At 37.8% G+C, this 23,512-nt stretch overlaps 1 protein-coding gene across 2 annotated transcripts in view; it reads right to left on the reverse strand.

Moving 5' to 3' along the window:
- LOC115453976 (nuclear receptor subfamily 2 group E member 1) overlaps positions 1-17,103 on the reverse strand; it is a 36,946-nt gene extending 19,843 nt beyond the window's left edge. Inside the window, exons 1-3 of one of the 2 annotated variants that reach the window (XM_037442448.1) lie at positions 16,990-17,082; positions 16,687-16,767; positions 16,075-16,236 (exon numbers count right to left, since the gene is read on the reverse strand). In XM_037442448.1, coding sequence (XP_037298345.1) covers positions 16,075-16,168 — 94 coding nt within the window. In that variant the 5' untranslated portion in view covers positions 16,169-16,236; positions 16,687-16,767; positions 16,990-17,082. Of the gene's footprint in view, positions 1-16,074; positions 16,237-16,686 lie in introns of both variants that reach the window. The other variant, XM_037442446.1, reaches the window with a different exon arrangement.
- Positions 17,104-23,512: the final 6,409 nt, after the last annotated feature.

The following is a 23,512-nucleotide window of genomic DNA, read 5'->3' on the forward strand; positions in this document are numbered from 1 at the left end:
TCACTGATGCCACAAACTGTAGGGTATTAAACTTTTTTTTGTTGCCAACTAACCGCTAAAGAAGCGTGCGTTCGCCACGACGTTCGTTAACGAATCCCGTTATTTCTAATGACGTGGTCTTACTTTATGAGAACACATCGTCATAATCTTTAATTAATTTAAAGGTATTAGAGTTATGCATATATAATACCTAATTATTATAAAACAGGAGCGCCTCTAGTACATGTGTATTGGCAGACTTAACAGTCCTCCCCAACGTTCAGACTGGTCACGGATCACTGACATTCGTAGGTGTTAGCCACGTGTACTGATCCTTCGGAGAGTTGTGATATATCCCATTCGCGACGCTTTCGATACGCGTAACACGCAACAGAGGGTCTTCGTATCGCTATAAATATTTTATTTAGCGAGGGTGTGAGCAACAAAAAGAGTATAGTGAGAATTAATTAGTATTGGATCGTTTTGTATAATACTATTATAGTTTAAGAGCTATTGTAAAGCTCAAGGATTTAAAAAAAATCAAGAGCATCTCGCGCCATGCCAATTTTTCGAGTAAGTATCGTTAATACATATTGCCGTCGCCGGGCGAATTATACTAATCGAAATAGGAAATTAGGAGTAGACTATGTAAAACAAGGATCATAATTTCTGAACTCTATGAAAAACCAACAATTGGTGATTTTATGGTTGATTAAGAAGCTGATAGGTAGATGGTATGAAAAATGGGAGAGTTAATTACACATCAAAATGATTAATATAATTTATTTTTATAACTCAATGAGTATGTGTTACAGATTTATTGTTAAAGGACTGTCTACCCACGCGAGGGTTAGAAAAATAATTATGTTTCATTTGTTTCACCTGCTTTAAATTCTCTGTATAAAAAAACCTGGCAAGGTAAAACTGGAATCAAAATCAAACTCTCGAGCCGTTAAATTAAAAATAAATATTGCGAAACGTCAGCATGTTACGGTTTCGGTTCTCGGGAACCAGGGAAAAATCAAAAAACGGCAGAATGGTCGATGTCGGCTCGCAGGGGTCGGCGCGGGGTAAGGTGAATCTTTTTGTGAAGTGGAGAGAATTAATTTAACCCGCTGCGGGGTAACACGACATAGCGGTAATTGAAAAGTTTGCCCCTTCGACGGTCGACGCGTCGCGCCGCGCCGCCGACGGCGATGCGTCTTTGTGTCACTCAAGGCTGATGAGCATTTATGATAATATTTTTAGCATTACGAGATTTTACTCTTAGTGTTTAAGGTACAATAATTATTTGGTTAATAAACACATTATTTGTAATTCTAATCAGATATATTCTATATTTAAATTATGTTTTGATTGTTCTTTCCTCACATAGACTTAATTAAATTGGCTTTAAATGTGATCGAGCATTCTGGTCCATCAATATTATGAAGATTGAAGGTTTCTGTTAAGATTAAGTTATTTGTATTAAAATTTCAAATTCATTAATACAATTTTATAGACACGCTCAAATTCATTTTTTGACAGATAGGCAATTTAAGAAGGCATGATTTTCTTATTTAACTGAAGTTCAAAGACGGCTGATTAACTTCAGAGTAAGAGAACACTGAAAGCTTTTTGAAATCAACCCCTTAACTTTATTAATGCAAAGTAAAAAGTATAAGTTGAAGACGCGTGGCTTGCTCGAGCTCTGATCGATTTTAAATTAATTTTATGAAGTTAAATTGAGGATCATGTTTATTTGATCACTCAAAAGGGAGACTCGGCTGATAAATGTTTGTCATCAACCTAAGTAAATTTCTACCATCGAAATACTTTCACCATTTATATAAATGCTAGCTAAATCAAATTTTTAATTTGTTATAAACTTGTTTTGATGATGAAATTTATTGCTACAGAATATCGAGAAATAAAATACATTTTATCCTCTTGGTTCCACGACGACTACAAAAAAAGGCCAATACCATATCTACCTTTTGCTTTATAAAAAAAATTGCCGTTTTTCTTTATAAAAAATATTTTTTATAATAAAAATGGGATCTTACATAATAGACAATTCGGCTTTACAAAAGGCAGATCTTTATTTTTATATCTGGTATTTAGACTATGCAAGTCACTGTTTTTAATAAAAGTACTAAGGTTTTTACGTACGTACATTATATTCTGAAAAATATATTCGGCCGGCAAAGTCAGTATATTCACCTCCTTAAACAACAAGCGGCGATAGCCTAGTTGGGTGTGGAACGGTCTGCTAAGACGAATGTCCGCAGGTTCAAATCCCAAGGGCACACACCTCTGACTTTTCTAAAAAATCATGTGTGTATTCTTTGTGAATTTATCGTTCGCTTTAACGGTGAAGGAAAACATCGTGAGGAAACCTGCACATCTGAGAAGTTCTCTATAGGAATTTCGAAGGTGTGGGAAGTCTACCAATCCGCACTAGGCCAGCGTGGTGGACAAAGGCCTTAATCCCTCTCAGTAGTAGAGGAGGCCCGTGCTCAGCAGTGGGCAAGTATATAATACAGGGCTGATATTATTAATTTTATTTTATGCCGCTCCAGGTTTAGTCGATTGGATTTCATCTTATCCCATGTTAACGGTGATGTGCGTGCATTAGCTTATATAACTATTGTGACTATGTACAAGAAAGACTTGGAAAAAAAATACAAAAGAAGTGAACAATTGATGACAAAAAAGAAAGCCCGGAGTTTCTTTCTGCCTTTCTTCTTCGGGTAGTCATCACTTAGGTAGCTAGTGAAAGGCTGGTAGGTTAGCTAGGTTAGGGCTCATGTCCTCGCCGGTGAGGATCGCGACGCGTTACCCTTCTATTTCCCCCTACTTGCTAGCCCGAGCTGGTTACTTCGGTTTGTACCTTGTCTTTTGTATAAACTTTATCCCTAATTTAAAATGTCCATAGTTATATAAGTAATTTTAATAGTTGTTTAGAAATAATAATTATTCTTATTCTTTGTTTTGACGTATCATAAGTGCAACTCTGTTCGCCTACGTGATAAATAAAGTATTTTACTTTATTTATTTATTTATTTTATTTATTTTGTCTAAAAAGCTCAAGGGTACAGAATATACCTAAGATAAGAGGCTACAATTAGTAGATAGTGGGATCATTCTGGCTTGTATTGAACACTCAACACTGAGTACTTTAAACCGTTTGTACCTATTATATGGTATATATTTTCAATTAATAAATAAAATAAAAAAATAAAATAAAAATGAAATTAACGACATACGTAGTGATACCTAGTCTCATCTTACTAATATTATAAATGTGAAAGGATGTGAAAATGTATGTTAGAAGTGAACGTAGAAACAGCTGACCTGATTTTAATGACATTTCACACACAAGCAGTCCGAGTTTTGAATTGATATATAGGCTTCTTTTTATCTCATTACTTACTCCCATAGTAAATATTTGAACATGATGGCACTGCCATCGTACAGGTGGCGCTATAAACCACAGTGTTTTAGGGCCTACGTTAGCGAATAAGGCTTTTCACGTGTGTTTTTTTTATGCTTTGAATGGCGAGCGATACGACCGCCCACAGACATTAGACAGCAACACAAAGTATTGTTTGGTATTTCACTGCATTCGCCATCCTAAGACATGTGATGTTAAGTCTCATTATGTCCAGTAGTTACACTGGTTACAATGTTCTTCAACCCGAGACACAACTATAAGAACACGCTGTTGCTTGGCGGTAGAAATAGACATTGCGGTGGTACCTATCCAGGCGGACTCTCACATATGAGAAGCCTATCACCAGTATAACTCTTTATAAAGTGTAAAACTAGGAGTTATTTCTGGTTTTTATATCAATGTCAGGAAAGTGACGAGTATGTCCAAAACTGTTTAAGTTTTCGTTAAGTTTAAACATAAACTGGGATGTGAAATCTGGTGGCAACGTATCTAAAGAGACCTCGCGAGGCCATTTTAAGTGCGAGGTCGTGGGCAAGGGCCCACTTTGCCCACGCCTAGCTACGCCACTGAAGACAAAACTTTTACAACTTTATATATGTTTTTACAGATCTTTTTGTTAATTCTCTTGTATTGCACACCGGATTTGTTGTTTTCTCATAAGACTAATCAACACACCTTATTTAAATGTGTAAATATTTCGTTGATTTGAAGCACAACACGCACATCTTGTCATATAACAACGGATACACATAATTGTAGTATAGATATAGAGTATAGACAAGTTTGCCCGGTCTGTGTTGACGCACTGGCCAACATCGATTCGCTCTGTTTGTTCAACGATATTGGAGTTGGCTGATTGGCTCACTGCCTGTTGGACTTTATGAGTTCCTCTATATTCACCTAAAGTATTGTGTAATTCAAATAGCTAATCAATCTAAAATCCTACCGTAAATTTGTTTTTGTATAAAGAAATATTGAATATTGTGTTTTAAAATATCCAATTGTATCTACACGTACATAGGTACTTAAAAAACTTAAAGATTTTATTTTATACATTTATTTGTAGTTCAAAAGACTTTTCAGATGTTTACTGCTTAGGTGATGTTTTAGATATTTCAACAGAATATACATGTAAATGTTTTTTAAATATCTATCTATATATTAAAATATTATACGATTATGTTCTTTGAATGTTACTACTTTCATGACTGCTTGAGTAGCATTTTGCATCTTGATTTTCTAAGAGTCTATTTGGAGATTAATAAATACTGAATTGAATTTCTATATCCTTTCCACTAACTCTAACTAAAAACATCATAGGTCCTTACAGTAAGCTTGAAAGTAGTCGTTAAAGTATTAGTTATCATATTAGCAATCTGGGTTATGAGTTAAGACCTAAAAATTTAAGGCACTGGTTTCTTCTGGGCTTAATATAAATAACCTATGGTATAGTAGCATAAATGGTCATCTTTAGGGTCAACAATTAGGTTTGGTTAGCTCACTATGTTCCTAAAACGCGAATTTGTTCTGTCAAGTAAATAAATCAAGAATAAGGTGCTATGAGATATTTGTGTCAGAATTTCTCAACAATGATTAGTTCTATGTTGTATACATACACATCAATGTGCGGTAAAAATAGATACCAAAATATGAAGAAAAGATTAATACCGTCTGAAAGGGGGTCGTAACTGATTAATGAAATGATTCGGTATTCAGCGGTTGCGGTCGGTAAGCGAGCCAGTCGAACTGTATGCACATGAATACTTTATGCTGCAGTCGCGATTGCTTTCAATTCCCATTTGCTGTTTCACATTTCTGCACACTTATAGAAATCCGATATTGTGGGTATAAAATTTTATATAATATCACAAATATTAAATTATTGTCACAGCTATAATTATGTTATACATACATAGAGAAATACCTGATTCTGCTAGGCCCATAACCATCGTTAATTTAAAGATTTGCTTTACTTAACAGTTTTTAATTTTTAAGTTACCCAATAAGCAAAATATACAAATGACTTCAAATAAAATCTTTATGATACGTTTAAAATAATAACTTATTCCATGACCGCATTTACGGTTGTTGCGAAATTTTATTGTTTTTAGTCTTGTTTTAAAACCAAGTAGGCTCTTTTTGAAGCACAGTTAAAAATTTACATACATTTAATTTATGTAAATCCGCGTCACCAATAGAATATTCCATTTAATTTGTTGGAAAACCTGCCAAATAACACATGTTATATTTGAAGAATTGCACAACAGATATCAGAGAAATTACACTATTTGAGCAAACGAGGAGCTAAATCAAAAAATCACATAGTGACGCTTCGTGAACTAAAGACAGTTTGAACAGTCTATATAGATCAGTAATTATGGCGGCGCGTGTATTCGTCTCAGTTATTGGGACTTTCTCATAGAAGGCACAATAAAATGTAAGGAAGAGGGCAGGTCTTATATTAACCTATATTTTTTTAATACGTGTACGGCAAGATGATGCCACTGCACCTGATGGTAAGTGGAGTGCGGTTTAATAGATGGTCGACTACCGAGAGATGATTACCCCTTGGCAGTCGACACAACTATGCCGGCCTGTTTTTTTTTTTTTTTTTTTTTCTGGACTCCCTATCCAGGACAAGGGATGTTTTTTATTTCTTTATTTTTATTATTATGATTTTTTTGTTTTTTATATTTTTTCTATATATTCTGCTTATTTTTCTATATGTTCTTATCTTAAATATCTTATATGCAATACGTCTTGTATTTTTAACATTAACAAACTTTATCTTATATTACCAACACAGCTTATCTATTTATCTTACTATTAATCTATTTTTTTTTTACACTTATCTTATATTAATTACTATGGGTATATAATATTTATTATATACTTAGTAATTTTTTATTTTTACTTGTTCCTATTGTTTACACTAGTTATTATTTTCTTACAATATACTAAAAACTTGTTTATCTTATTTCTATCACTAACTATTTTGCTTAAGTTACTTATTACTATCTTATTTTCTATTAATATCTCCGTTTTGAAGCGTTCCACTGCGTGGATGGGACATTCGAGCAGGAGATGTGGGACCGTCTCTTGAGCATCAGGGTCACATTGGCACGCCGGGCTCTCCTTGCACTTGAACCGATGCAAGTACTCGAAGAACCCGCCGTGCCCCGTGAACACCTGCGTAAGTGTGGCGTCCAAGGCGATCCGCCTTACGACCCTGTGCGCCTCGACCGCGTCCGGAAAGAACAGCTTCGTCACCGAAGCCGTCTCTCCGTCCGCGTATCTCCGGCTCCATTCGTCAATCGAGTCCTTTCGGATCTGTCGTTTGACGAACGAAACCGGAGACATTTGTCATAGTGCGCACGGGTCTTCAGGTGTTGTGCGGCATCCTTAGCGAGTACGTCCGCCCTCTCGTTTCCCTCCAACCCCACATGTGCCTTCACCCAGAAAAGCTCAATTTTCTGGGTGCGTTTTTCGGCTTCTTTTAGCAACTTTTTAATTTCAAACGCTATGGGGTGGAGGGAATCACCTCTGGTGACGACGTCGAGGGCGGACCTTGCGTCGCTGAAGATGCCGCACGCAGGAAGCCCGCTACGGAGCGCCTCCTCCACGGCTTTGCGGAGGGCGAGAAGTTCCGCCTGATAGACAGAGCAGTATGGCTCGAGCCGCAATTTTCTGGTACTCGTCTCGGCGGCACCGTTCCATATGGATAGCGCCGCTCCGACTTTCCCATCAATCTTGCTTCCGTCGGTGAAGATGCTAAGACCCCCACCGACGTGTCGAGCCAATTCCGCCCCGTCCACCAGGCATTGGAAGCTCCCGCCCATCCGCTCCGCCGGGTGGTCTAAGTTGACGAAGGCCACAGGAACTTCCACTTCTCGGTCTCCCACCACTGCCCGAGAGTGCCCCTTCCTGACTTCATAAAGGAGTGCGGTTTCCCGCACCCTTATGTCAAGGGGGAGCACTCCCGCCAGTAGCAGGGCCGAGTTGAGCGAGACAGTCCTGTAGGCCTTCGTCATCTTCTGCGCGAAGCTGCGCTGGATCGCTCCGAGCTGCTTCCTAACACCCAGCTTCCGGCTGGCTGGAGCCCATGCGCTTGCAGCGTACAAGATCACGGGCTCCACCGCAGCCGTATAGATCGTCCTGATCACCTCGGGTCCCAATCCCCACTGGACCTTGGCTGACCTCGCGAGCACCTTAAACAGGCCGATGGCCTTGGCGCACGCCTGCTTCACGTGACCGTTAAAGGTCAGTTTTCGGTCTATTAGGAGGCCGAGCAGCTTGATCTCGTTTGACAGACCAATGTCGACTCCGCCCATGCGCAGGATCGGGGTGTCATACTTAAGCTTGTTCGTGATCACCATCGCCTGGGTCTTGTGAGGCGCGAACTTCAACTTGTTTCTGACACCCCAATCCCGCACGTAGGCCAGAGCCGCATTGGCCTGCCTTTGAGCTTCTCCTGTGAAGTCCCCATCGAACGCCAGGACGACATCGTCAGCAAAAGCTTGGCAATAGTCGCCCCGGCGCTCGAGACCCTGTAAAAGGGGGTCGAGGAGGAGGACACAGGATCGGCCCCCCAACAGAGCCTTGAGCACAACCTTTAACGGTCCTGCGTGCAGACTCGGCACCCGCATACCGAACCCTGACCATCCGATCATCCAGATAGCTGGCGACCAACCGTCTGATGTTTGGTGGGCAGCGTTCTTCCGCCAACCGGACCTTTATAGCGCTATCGAAGGCTCCCTCTATGTCCAACGATATCATAATCAGGACCTTCTTCTGTCGAAGCTTGGCCCTGACATGACTCATCAGATCATAGAGGGAGTCCTCGGTGCCCCTTTGTGGCATAAAGCCGTATTGGCGGTGGCTCATCCTCGGGAGAATGTGCCATTTGAGCCTACCCACCAGCATCTTTTCCAGGATCTTTCCCATCACTGGCAACTGTCCTATCGGTCGGTGCGCTTTGGGAACCGAGTAATCATCCTTACCCGGTTTCCTCAGCACAACGACCGTGGCCTCCTTCCAGATCTTGGGGAAGTAGGCCAGTTCTAGGCACTTGTTAGCCAGTGATAGGAAAGACTCCGGATCTTGGCTGATCGCCTGCGAGCAGATATCGGAGGTCAGGCCGTCCGACCCGGGCGCCTTCTTAGGATTGAAGGTCACCAGCGCAGCCGTGAGCTCCCCCAGCGTGAACGGCGGGTCATGTATCTCATCATGGACCGGCTCATTCACGCGTGAGGCGAGCTCCCGAGTGCGCCGGTGATCCTCATTATCCTCCTCGTGAGGGTCGGCCGGGTAGAAGGTCTCGGCAAGATACCTTGCCGATTCCTCCTGACCCAGGGTTTGCCCGTCCCTCACAAGTGGCGCATCTTCGTGCCGCTTGGTCAGCCTGCCCATTACCCGATATATCCCATCCCACAGTCCTTCCTTGTCCTGTTTCCCGCAGAACTCCTTCCAGCTTTTTATTTGCGCTTTCCCGGTCTCATTTTCATATTTCTCCTTGGCTTCTTTGTATTCTCTAATTACTTTTCCTTTTCTTACAGGTGCCGCCCACCGGATTCTTCTTTTCTTTCGCATCATCTTTTTTGAGGCATTCGAGTTCATCGGACCACCACGGTATGTTGAATTTATTCTTATTTTTCTTTTCAGGTATAGTTTCTTTACATATTTTAGTTATTAATTCTATATATTTTCCTACTGTATTTTCTAATTGTTGTTTTGTTTTTATTCTACATATTTCTGCTCCGTTAATTTTATTTTCTATCATTGATTTTTTAATTTTGATGCCAAATTCTCTCCAATCAGCTTTTTTTGTATTATACTGCCTCGTGTTATTATTGATTTTAATGCTTGTTGCTTTTGCTAGTCTGATATTAAAGATTATAGTGTTGTGGTCCGAACTCGTGATGTCCTCCTTTACCGTCCAGTTTTCTATTTTATCCAGAAGATCGACCGAGCAGGCGGTGACGTCCACCTGGCTGGAGTATGCCCTGTCTCCTCTGACGGTGGAAAACGTTGGTGTGGTTCCTTCATTCAGCACGTGGAGTCCGGCTTCGTCGAGCCAGTTGGACACCTCCTCTCCTCTTCGATCGATCTCCTGGCTCCACCATAGGCTTCTCGCGTTGGCGTCTCCACCTATTAGTAGGTGCCTCGAGCCCACTCTGTTACAAATGTCCCTCAGTTGGTCGAGGTACCCGTCCACCGGTCTGTCCGGTTCGAAGTAGTACGAGACCACCACGATCTTCCAGGCGCTAGTGCGGATTTTCACCACGACAATATTGGTCGTGGTGAATTCCGGACAGATCAAGGCATCCATAGTCTGGTCGAAGACCGCTATGGCCGCTGATGCCGGCCTGTTAGAACCGGATATACAGAGGCTGAACCCGGAACGCGACACACTTACGTGGGCCACTATGGCGGATTTAATATCTTGTGTACGGTGGTCGCTATCTAGGCGGATATAAAATATTTTGCACCACCAGTAGTTGTCAATGGGTATTCAAAGTATTAGAAAGAAAACAAAAAGTATCTAATTGCTTTATTATTGCTACAAATTTTTAAATACCTGAGAGTTTTTTGTGTAATTTTCGCGACTTTTATACATATGTACCTATCATCATAAAACTGGTCTTCTTAAACAATGATTTCACGTAAAGTTACCAACAGATTTACCGTACACACTAGCACGAAGCTAGAATGGAAATTCAAAATAATATGTACCCAGCGGGGTGACGGTTAAGTTTCGTGAGGGCGTATAATTACGCGAGCGAGTAAACATATAAAGGTAATCCGGGCCGCGGCGGCACAAAGTGATGCTCGTGAATAAATTGGCGAGAGAGCACCTGCGATGCGACCGCAACGCAGTTCGCGCTCAACCTACCTAGGGCTACTTATCTATACGTCATTTATACACTAATAAAATATCATCACTTATTCCTTTTAAATAGTAAAGCCTACCGTCTTCAATTATACGACTTCGAACTAGTAAACCAAAAACTTGAACATTACGTTTATATTATGTATTTGTGACAGAACTGATTTATTTTCTTAGTTTTAACGCCGTGAACTATGGATTATACCGCCAATAAGCATCTCAGGTATTCGTATTAACCGTGGTAGTTAGATACTTAGGTAGGAAATTACCTATTTTAATTAACAACACCTATTTGTGTTTAACCTTATAAGTTACAACAATAGTATTCTCAATTTTGTTAATCTATAATGTTTTTCATATACAAATGGATGAGTGGCAGCCCTCTCAAAGATAAGATTAAACCGTATCTATACAGTTAGAGATAGTTGATACTTAAGGGCTTCGTCACATGGTAAGAGGACCCGACTTGCGGACGACGTGGCACCGATATGAATATTCACAAGATTTTACTTAGGGACAATTTGGATTTAAACCATACCACGCATATTATGATGATTTGAAATTGAGAATCTGAGTATCTCGGTTATAAATTTACTTCAGTTAGATAATCGTAAATTATTTGTTTTATGAATTGACTTATTCTTATTTTAACGACTAATTAGGCTAACACGACGAAAATTTTGACTTACTGTGTAAAACCCAATATTACAGAATTTCCCTAATTGCGTGGCAGTGATCCTTTTATATTGTTTCTAAACTTTGGTAGATATCTTTAACTAATACTTGCTACTTACATCTCGTTTTGTCATGAATGGAATAAACAAAAATAAAAGCATTAGAATTGTTAAAACACTAACACGATAAAGTCATATCATGTGCCTAAATACAATCGATATTGAAAATAAAAATAATTTTAACAAAAAATTAAACCGCCTTCAAAAACCACTCAAAACCAAAAAATAATTTCACATAACAAGTATATATTGGATACCAATTTTGGAGTCGGTGCCTAATTAAAATTGCTAGTTAGCTATATTTGTTGCATAGTCCATCTATGAGCTAAATTTCTTTCAAATCAATTAAAAGGAGTAGGTTTGCGTGTACTACAACATACACAGTGAAAGGTGTAATACCAAGCATATGTATGGTGTTTCATCTGTTTCTTTCCTCTTTTTTCGGGGCAGGGAGTGTAATACACCCACATTTGACCAGCTATATGTAACAGGGGAAGAATTTGGGTAGTGTACAGTTCACAAATTTAAATATTTCCTTAATAGCTTCCATTTGCTGTGCTGCGGCGGTGTGTTTATCTCCGGTGACGATCTGACTTGCTGACTTTGTACGCTGGCAGCACATTGTTTTCGTATATTCGTTAATGTATTTATCTAGCTTAACTAGCAATTTTAATTAGGCACCGACTCCAAAATTGGTATCCAATATATACTTGTTATGTGAAACTATTTTTTGGTTTTCAGTGGATTTTGAAGGCGGTTTAATTTTTTGTTAAAATTATTTTTATTTTTTGCTTTTTTGTGTTAGTAAAACATAGACCGTCTCAATGGCATAGTTGTGTTTCGCTCACGATATGACTATCGCGCTGAGGAGTTACACCTCTGAGTACCACTGAAAAGGGAAAAAGGTGTGATGCTATATATATATACTAGCTTTTGCTCGCGGCTCCGCCCGCGTTATAAAGTTATTCAGGCTAAAGTTTTCCGTTATAAAAATAGTAGTTTCCCGGGAGCCTATGTTCTTCCCAGGGTCTCAAACTGTCTCCATACCAAATTTCATCTTAATACGTTAGGTAGTTTTTGAGTTTAACACGTTAAGGCAGACAGATGCAGCGGGGACTTTGTTATATTATTTAGAACTTTTTAAGTAAAACAATCCCGTCATACATCATTGTTGCATAACTTTAACCGTTTACGCAGCGCAGGCAACGGAAGCTCTCAAAACTCATAATTTTCCCCGTTTTTGCAACATGTTTCATTACTGCTCCGCTCCTATTGGTCATAGCATGATGATATATAGCCTATAGCACTCCAGGAACAAAGGGCTATCCAACACAAAAAGATTTTTCCAGTTCAAACCGGTAGTTCCTGAGATTAGCCATTACTGCTCCGCTCCTAATGGTCATAGCGTGATGATATATAGCCTATAGCACTCCACGAATAAAGGGCTATCCAACGCAAAAAGAATTTTTCAGTTTGGACCGGTAGTTCCTGAGATTAGCCATTACTGCCCCGCTCCTATTGGGTATAGCGTGATGATATATAGCCTATAGCACTCCACAAACAAAGGGCTATTCAACGCAAAAAAGAATTTTTCAGTTTGGACCGGTAGTTCCTGAGATTAGCCATTACTGCTCCGCTCCTATTGGGTATAGCGTGATGATATATAGCCTATAGCACTCCACGAACAAAGGGCTATCCAACGCAAAAAGAATTTTTCAGTTTGGACCGGTAGTTCCTGAAATTAGCCATTACTGCTCCGCTCCTATTGGGTATAGCGTGATGATATATAGCCTATAGCACTCCACGAATAAAGGGCTATCCAACGCAAAAAGAATTTTTCAGTTTGGACCGGTAGTTCCTGAGATTAGCCATTACTGCCCCGCTCCTATTGGGTATAGCGTGATGATATATAGCCTATAGCACTCCACGAACAAAGGGCTATCCAACGCAAAAAGAATTTTTCAGTTTGGACCGGTAGTTCCTGAGATTAGCCATTACTGCCCCGCTCCTATTGGGTATAGCGTGATGATATATAGCCTATAGCACTCCACGAACAAAGGGCTATCCAACGCAAAAAGAATTTTTCAGTTTGGACCGGTAGTTCCTGAGATTAGCGCGTTCAAACAAACAAACAAACAAACAAACAAACAAACAAACAAACTCTTCAGCTTTATATAATAGTATAGATATGTAACATACATATGTATGTAAGAAGTAGATTCAAGCAAACCTAACTCAAAAACACAACTGATATTATTTGTCTCACAGTACAACTATCGCGCTGTGCGGTTACACCTCTGCCTACCACTGAAAAGGGGAAAAGGTGTGATGCCATACATATGTATGTATGTAAGAAGTAGAGTCAACTAAACCCAACGCAAAAACACAACTAATGTATTTCGCTCGCAGTACGACTATCGCGCTGAAATGTTACAACTCTGCCTACCCCTGAAAAGAGGAAAAGATGTGATGCTATATATATGTATGTAAGAAGTAGATTCAAGCAAACCTAACGCAAAAACACAACTGATATATTTGGCTCACAGTACAACTATCGCGCTGTGGTGTAACACCTCTGCCTACCCCTGAAAAGGGTGAAAGGTGTGATGCTACATATATGTATGTATGTAAAAAGTGGAGTCAACTAAACCCAACGCAAAAACACAACTAATGTGTTTCGCACGCAGTAAGACTATCGCGATGAAATTATACGCCTCTGCCTACCCATGACACGGAGAAAAGGTGTGATGCTATATATATTTATGTAAGACGTAAGATTCGAGGAAACCTAACGCAAAAATACGACTGATATATTTCGATCATACTATAACTATTGCGCTGTGGTGTTACAGCTCTGCCTAACCCTAAAAAGGGGAAAAGGTGTGATGCTATATACATATATGTATGCATGTAAGAAGTAGAGTCAATTAAACCCAACCCAAAAACACAACTGATATGTTTCACACACAGTACGACTATCGCGATGAAATGTTACGCGTCTGCCTACCCCTGGCACGGGGAATAGATGTTGTGCTATATGTATAAGTATATGAGAAGTACAGTTAACCAAACTCAATGCAAAAACATAACTAAATACGTCACAGGAAAGCTAAATTCGCGATTTCGTTTTCTTGGACGACATAATTATTCTAGTTTTTTTAATTTTAAAACCAAACTACAGAAGCGATCTTGAAAAAAAATTTATGGGACCAATTTGGAGAGAAATTCTTTCTAATAAAAAAAGAATTTTCCAAATCAGTTCATAAATGGGCGAGTTCTGAGGTAACAAACATAAAAAAAAAATTCACGTCGAATTGATAACCACCTCCTTTTTTTTGAAGTCGGTTAAAAAAAACGGACAAGTCCCAGTTGGACTCACGCACCAAGTGTACCGTACAAACTAGCAATTTTTGTTATTAAATTACATTTTTACGGGTTTCAGAATTTTGTTTTCGTGTGTTGTAAGAGTTTACTTCTTGCCAAATTTCATAATTAGGTACCGTATAGGTTTTGATTTTGTTTTGAAATTTGTGAAGTTGAAAAATATGTGAAAATATGCGACATAAACGGTGGTATCTTTTGATCACGTTGATTTACGAGTTTTATTTTTTTACAGCTGAAAGAGAACCTGAAGTATCTGTAGTAGGTCCGAGTATTTGATATAAATTTTAACTTGATATATCTACACGTTTCTGAGAAAAACGGTCTAGACGGACGTCTGTCCGTCTTTGTGGAATCACTTTGTTCTCAGGAACAAAGTGATTCCACAAAGGGCTCCTTTTGAGGTATAACTCTAAAAATAAATACTTTGATTGCTACACGTGTTGCGGCACTAGCAAGAATACCACACGTGAATGTTTCATATATATACAAACGTCCCTTTCAGAAGCCCACGCTCAATGGACACATCGATCGCTATAAATAAAAGCGACAAAGGCTGGCGCAACGATCGGAACACAATATTGGTTGTATCGAGATGACGTAATGACAGATAGGATTCGATACGACGCGCCACGGTGAAAATTGAAACGACTGCCGGGCCACGCTATAATTTACTCAATATTTGTGCGGACCACGGACTGCGGACAATACGACATGCTGCGAGTGTGATGAACGAAACCAAAACGTATGAGCCGGACAGGTGAACTATTTGCATTGTGAAAATGTATTTGGAAATTTGGAACATTTCTACATTGAGACACTCTTAAGAATTATTGTTATTTTTTAATACAACTGTATTTCGATACAAGTAATTTGGTGGTAAGCGCTACAACGCGTCTGTCTATATTGTACAGGAGCAAAACTACTTTGTTCTAGTCATTCGAAGCCATTAAAGATTAATAATTTCCTTAGATTTAAAGACATACATAATTTTGAAATTATAATTATAATTTAATTATTAACAAACAAATTATAGGAAACACTTACCCCCTTATTCATAAACGTTTTTTATCTAAGGACGGAGTAAAGCTGTGATAACAAGCCTGTTTCTCAGTGCCCAACGGCACTGAGAAATAGACATTGAGCCGTTGTGATTGGTTATTATTGTTGTATTTCAATATTAGCCAATCACAACGTCCCTACGTCTACGCACTGCGAAGACTGCCATGCCGTCAGCACTGAGAAACAGACTTGTTATCACAGCCTTACTCGGTCGTTCGATAAAAAACGTCTATGAATAAGGGGGTTAGTTTTTAAGAGGTTTAGGGATACAAATCAGACAAACGCGCCCTTTTATACTCTAGGTAACTCCTAAACTCCTAAATTTATTATTTAAATTTCTTTATTTTCTGACGAAACACATTACAGCCAGATTTCATTTCGTATCGTTGTGTTCGGAAATCAAAGTAGATTTGTCTTTCAATATGTAGATAAAGGACAAAGTTATGATGCGGGGAAGAAACTTTCGAACTATCATTTTAAAGCTGACACCAGCTAATGCGTTAGTGAGGCGGTCTATTACCGCAATTGCTATTTACACCTTTAGCACAATTATTCACGATATTACGATCCATATAGACTCTAACTAAGAAACTTACCATCCTTATTCATGTTGGCCTGGAAGCATTTGGCGAGCCTGCAGGCGCGGCACTGGTTGCGATGAGTCTTGTCCACAGGACAACGGCCTTTCATCTCACCGCCGGCTTTACATGTGTACACGCGGTTCCGGTGGATCGATCTCTTGAAGAAACCCGAACATCCTACGAGTTGAAATAAAGTTAAATGTTATTCAGAGTAAAACAAAAGAAAATTTTATTGAATGAATGAATTCTCTAGGGCCCTGCAAAATATATGTTTATGTTGTAATTTTGTATATTTATTTTTTACAAAATATTTGCATGTATTTTTTTAATTATATACAGAATTTAGTATGTTTAGAAAATTACATAGATATAAACTTTTATTCTTGTTTGTAAAACAAGAAAGTTGTCTCTAGAATTATAACAGAATCAAATGTTACACAGGTAAGTATTAGCTACAGAACATGCATAAAGACGAAGAGACATAGAATGTTGAGAACAGATTCATGCAATGCTTGTTGGTAAAATAAAATTAAAAAAATGCTAACTCTGAGCCATATAAATGTATTTAATTTGTGCGCTTATTTGGAAACAACAAATGATTTGGTTTTATATATATTGTGCCCTTACCGTCACAGCTGTAAATGCCGTAATGTTTTCCGGAGCTTCTGTCCCCGCACACGTTGCATGGTATATCGAGGAGTCTGTCGCCTGAAACGCGCATTCATCTTATACATTTTATAAGCAATAAGGGGTTAGATGATAAAGTTATATAGCGATGAAAAAACTACGTCTACTTATTTTGTAGATTTTCATTATATTGAATGTTACACGATGTATTAAAAAAACACAATGTATTCAATATACTGCAAAAATAGTACTTAATTGAGAGACTTAATTATAATAGAGATTCAGAGAACATAGTTTATTTACACTCCTTTAGGTTCAGTTATGTGACTCGTTTTCGTACTGATGTCAGCGGCAAATACATCTTGCATATAATTTGTGTTTGTGTTTTGACATACGTCCGTCGGCAGTCAGATTTAGTTCTTGTTCCGTATTATCAACGATATCAGAATGCTATCTTGGTTTACAAAATGAATGCTACCGTCCTTTAGATTAAATTGACTGACAACAAAAGTCTCCCAGATATTTTTTTAACACGGCGCGGCGCGCGCTAGGTATACATAAAACTTAATAATTTATTTTATAAATAATGTATTACAGTGTGTTAAAAGCTATTAAACTGTATTTATGATTTTTATCGTCTCGACAAGGCAGTGTTTATTTATTAATTGACACTCGGAAGGAATGCTGAGCGCCCCTTTTCCAAAATAGATTAGTCAGATTACACCAATCTCGCTAATAACGTTGGTGTTTTTGTTCAGTTTACTGAAGGCTTCCCCTTCGCCCCTTTTCTTAACGCTTACAAAAGCCTTCATTCACACCGAACGCTTCACACGTAGAACATAGGCTTTTACAATATTGCTTAGGAAACAAATAAGTTGTAAACATATTTATATTCTGAAAGAACTACAAAAATTATCGAATTTAAACTATTAGATACACTCACTACCACATACCATACCAATAATAATTAACGTGATTTTGTAGCTTTTCGTAAATCTTACTTCCAAGCAAACACTTCGCCTTTCTCCCATCGTTTCGGCTTCTTCTCAGTGTTCACATTCGTCGCCTTAAATTATTATATTAAATATAGCTTTAGCCCGCGGCTCCGCCCGCGTTATAAAGTTTTTCAAGCTAAAGTTTTCCCTTATAAAAGTCACGTTATATATTTTCCCGGAAGCCTGTGTTCTTCCCAGGGTCTCATACTGTCTCCATACCAAATTTTATCCTAATACGTTGGGTAGTTTAACACGTTCACAAATTCAGTGGGGGACTTTGTTTTATAATAAATTTTTGTATAATTTTTTAAGAGGAACAATCCCGTCATACATCATTGTTGCATAACTTTAACCGTTTACGCAGCGCACGCAACAGAAGCTCTCAAAAATAATATATTTTCCCCGTTTTTGCAACATGTTGAAACTGTTATTGCTCTGCTCCTATTGGTCATAGCGTGATGATATATAGCCTATAGCACTCCAGGAACAAAGGGCTATCCAACATAAAAATATTTTTTCAGTTTGAACCGATAGTTCCTGAGATTAGCCATTACTGAACCGCTCCTATTGGGTATAGCGTGATGATATATAGCACTCCACAAACAAAGGACTATCCAACACAAAAAGAATTTTTCAGTTTGAACCGGTAGTTCCTGAGATTAGCCATTACTGCTCCGCTCCTATTGGGTATAGCATGATCATATATAACCTATAGCACTCCACGAACAAAGGGCTATCCAACACAAAAAGATTTTTCAGTTCGAACCGGCAGTTCCTGAGATTAGCCATTACTGCTCCGCTCCTATTGGGTATAGCGTGATGATATATAACCTATAGCACTTTACGAATAAAGGGCTATCCAACACAAAAATAATTTTTCAGTTCGAACCGGTAGTTCCTGAAATTATCCATTACTGCTCCGCTCCTATTGGGTATAGCGTGATGATATATAACCTATAGCACGCCACGAACAAAGGGCTATCCAACACAAAAATAATTTTTCAGTTTGAACCAGTAGTTCCTGAGATTAGAGCGTTCAAACAAAGAAACAAACTCTTCAGCTTTATAAAATAGTATAGAGTATAGATGTCGCATTAGTCAAAGTTGCGTTAATGATGAAATGTGTATTCGTCTGCCAAGTTTGAATTTCCCGCCCTCTAAATTCGCCGCCCGGGGCACGGGCCCTGGCTTGCCCCCCCCCTAGATCCGGGGCTGACTGAGAGTGTTATAAACGTAAGAGTAGACAAATATAATGAGAAAGCTTCGAACTGCTATGCTATCAGGAGCTACATGTGTTATTGTGAATCAACCATAAAAGATAGACATATGCTGTCGTGGGATATTTTTTATATAATTTTAAGGCGAACATTTCCGTCATACATGATTTCTGTGTAGCTTTAACCATTAAGGTTGTACACGCGGCGGAAGCTTAAAAAATGGAGTAACTTCTCCCGTTTTCCCAACATTTCCCTTCACTGCTCTGCTCCTATTAATTGTAGCGTGATGAAAAGTATACTATAACCAGCACAGGAGTATAACAAATAATTGTACCAAGTTTCGTTAAAATCCGTCGAGTAGTTTTTGTTTCTATAACGGTTATACAGACAGACAGACAGACAGACAGACAGACAAAAATTTTACAAATTGCTTTTTTGGCATCAGTATCGATCCCTAATCACCCCCTGATAGTTATTATTTTGGAAATATATTTCATGTACAGAATTGACCTCTCTACAGATTTATTATAAGTATAGATAGAAGAAGAAGATAGGAAAATTATGAAATCAATTATTATATTAAAAGTATAAATATGCGACGGTGTAAGGGTACGCCTGCCTTAATGCCACGAATCCTTTCAAGGAAAGATCTTTTATTTTTTCGCTGTAACAGACTTAGACGACTTAACTGCTCGTCTTTCGAGCCTCTAAGGAAAGCCGCGAAGTGTCGTAATTATCTTCATTTTCGGCGAAATTTATAAACAATTTAAGGATAATATGGTAGAACTATTTGTAAGAAAAAAAATGCTTTTAAATAATCAGGCGGTAATGGATAGCGTTTTAGACAACACCAGGAAAATTCTACAATGAAAAATTTATAAAAAATGAAGCTTAAATATGACAAAAAGACAAATAAATTGCAAAGTAATTGTAATTCTACCCAAATTCGATAATATATTCAAGTTTCAATAACTAGTATAAACACGTAATTACCGTCACAATGAACAAGATATTTGTAAACTCAAACAGGAGAGTGAGAGGTGTGCACCGATGTGTGTAGGGCGAAGGGCGTGCGCGAGCATCGAACCCCATACAACAATTATATCGACACTCGTGTGAAACATAACACTCGTTAATTTATCTTCTATTTTAATACGATTAAATTAACACTCTAACCACTAACAATAATAAATATTATAAAGGTACTTACATTGATTATGGACTTCTATAAAGGTCTAGTAAAACGATTGTTCCGTAATAATTGCACTTGACGCCAGAGTACTAAGTTTACTTCAAATTTTCATAGCCAAGCTAGTGAAGTGTCGGAGTAGCTCCTATGATCTAAGCCTAGTGATATTTTAGACCTTTACCAATAACTAGCTTTTGCCTGCTATTCCGCCCGCGTGAAAAATATTTTTACGCGTTAAAAAGCCTATAGAACTCGGGAGTAATGTAGCATCCTGCAGTGTATATCCTATCACTCCTGCCTAGGATGATTTAGAAGGCTATTGAAATTAAAGAACATCCAAATTTCAGTAGATAAGATGGTTGGAAGCTTGCACAAGCCTGAGACACAGTTCTGCATTTAACTATATCAGAACCCAACCCGTTGTTAGACTTCAAGACACTGTAAGCTCATTCTGCGTAGATTGAACCGTCAACAGATATATATTTTTTATTTTATAATTGTAAAGAGTAGATAGATATTGTCACTGTCACTTGCGGATGACCAACACCTCAGTCCGCCCCGTGACCATAAAGGCTGCAAAGTCTTTGAAACGTTGGAAGAAATAATAATATAAATAATCGCGATAAACTTAATACAAATTTGATGTTGCTTTAACTGTCGTAATTGAGCAAGCACTAAAACTTCGAAATAAATTTTAGACGGTATGGTTTCTGTTTAAAAAGAGAGCAAAAAATAACATATAACGGATTATCAATGTTACAAAAGGGGTAAGTACACTAATAAGACAGAAGTTCAAATGTGTCATAAACCAGTAAAATTATGGCTACCTCCTACAACGAAAAAAAAAAATGGTTATACAATATCTAGCAAACAACTTGAGCACAAAATCCACGGGTTTGATATAAGAAAAGAGATTGAGAACAAATGATTGGATGTTTAAAAGTACAATATTCCTAGCCAAGAATGGAACCCGTTGATTTTGACAAAGAAAAGCGACAAACTGTATAATTACACCATTCGATAGTGTCGCTCATAAGGCTCAAATTCTGGGAAGTAATGACATGCGGCAAACTAAAGAAAAGGGCTAATTTTCATCGATTTTTTAAAAAATATATCTTTTCGAATGCAAATATACCTGGTAAAGGCAACCGGAAAAATGATTTGTTGTTTTATTCTTCAACTCTTATATATATTAAAGAAGGACCACATAAAATAAATAATTCTTAATAGTTTTTCCACTCCGATTTTTTTAAATTTCATTAAAGATCTTAGTAGTTTAGCATAATATGATGATCTAAGCTGTTACAGCCTGCTACGGTAAGGCCTAGTTGCATTGTCACGCGAATCTAAAAATTGTATAACTCTTTAATTTGCTTAATCTTAGTATCGCCCCGAAATGGGGTGGATTTCTGTGGGGTTAAGGTGAAATATTATTAGGTTAACGTTATCTGGATATCCAATAGCGATCAATGTTCATATCCTTGAACAAAAAACAATACCTACACAAAAAGTTTACTGTTAAAAAATGTTATAAATGTCTCTGCATTACTTTTAAATATAAAGATTTAAACTTCTAGCTAATTATATAATATTTTAAAGTTTATGAATAGTCAAATCAATTATCCTGCACAATAGAAGTCCATAAAAACTTCTTTGGCTTAATATGACTAAAATTGTACAAAAATTTCGGTTGTCAACAAATAGGTACTTAAATGTAGGCGTATATTAGATTAACGCGATCCCTTTGTCCAAGAACCGGCGGTGGAGTGTGAAACTAACCAAGTTTCTGCCCCGTCCCTAAGTTACATTTGTACCCGCGCCCGTCCGTCTCAACGAACTTATTTGTTAACTAACTAAATACTCTTAACTGTTATAAGTCTATAACAAAGACACATTCGACAATAATCCCCTTATTCAATGATACTGTACAATTCGTATGATATTATTTAATGAAATAAGGACTGCATCAATCGTATTAAATCAATGGGTTTAGTTTACCTACATGGTCATTATAATATATGCTGTTAGTCGACCGTTTCAAGGAGATAAAGATATAGAAAAAAATAGTCTTTGTAAGAGACATAAAAAATTGTAAGGTTTCTATTATCGGATAAAAAGAAGTAGAATTTATATTTTATCATTAATTTCGAAGTAAATGAAGGTTGAATTCTTGAAATTTCAAGTTTTATTAAAAAGATTTAATGACATCAAATATAAAATATTCTTTATATATATTAAATAATACGGTTTAGAATTGTTGTTTTATAATTTTATGACCAACTGGGTAATGAACACGGTATGAAAATATGGTAGAAAATCTAACAGTTGCTCATTCTGACGAAACGGGTTTCGCTGATGTATAATATAGTTAGGTGGATCTTGGCCGTCTTTATTTGATATCTATTGAATGAAACCAGTGTTTCATGTCGGGCAATAAAGCCATCATTCCGTACGAAAACCAATATTTATTGGCTAAACTATAATTATGAGTATAAGCGGCGATAGCCTATTTGAGTGTGAAACGAACTGCCGCGACGAATGTTCACAGGTTCGAATCCTAGGGGCACACACCTTCGACTTTTAAAATATTATGTGTGTATTCTTTGTTTATTATTGCTTGCTTTAACGGTGCAGGAAAACACCGTGAGAAAACCTGCGTATCTGAGAAGTTCTCTATAGGAATTTTGAGGATGTGTGAAGTCTACCAATCCGCACTAGGCCAGCGTGGTGGACTAAGGCCTAATGCCTCTCAGTAGAGAAGGATCGATCCCCGGGTGTGGGGCAGTTAATAATACAGGTCTAATATTATATTACTATAATTACAACCACTATTTTAAGGTATAGTTGGTGACGTTTCGAACGAATCCTTAGCAAATCGTGAAAATGCTTTTTTATAATTATTACGTACGACGTAATCGAATTCCTAATTGTTACGTGTAGGTGTGTACCGTCCTTTTTTATGCTAATTGAGATAATTAAATTTGAAAGTACAAAATAGTGCATCATTAGCACTTTTTAATATATTGCTAGAAGAGCTGATTTACACAACACGTTGAGCGTGCTGGCACAGTAAAATATAAGGCACAGATTCATAAATAATATTTCTCATGCATTTGATTGCAGTACATGCCGACGAAGGCTCGGTGCATCGAAGTATTAGTCATAAGGTTAAACAAATAAATGCGGCAAATCATCTAAACTGTATTTTTTGTTAAACTGACAAAATTTTAATATTTAAAATTATAATAAAATTCTGTGTATAAATTTACACAGAATGTTCTTCAACAAAGTAATAAAGAATAAACAAATTGTTGACGTATCCAGATAAATTATTTAGTTATATAAAAAATATGGAATTCTAGGATGTGCAATGCAATGTAACTACAGCACTTTTTCGAGTTGTTAAATGATACCTATAATACAAT

The sequence above is a fragment of the Manduca sexta genome, chromosome 24 (assembly GCF_014839805.1).
Source record: "Manduca sexta isolate Smith_Timp_Sample1 chromosome 24, JHU_Msex_v1.0, whole genome shotgun sequence".
Lineage (NCBI taxonomy): Eukaryota > Metazoa > Arthropoda > Insecta > Lepidoptera > Sphingidae > Manduca > Manduca sexta.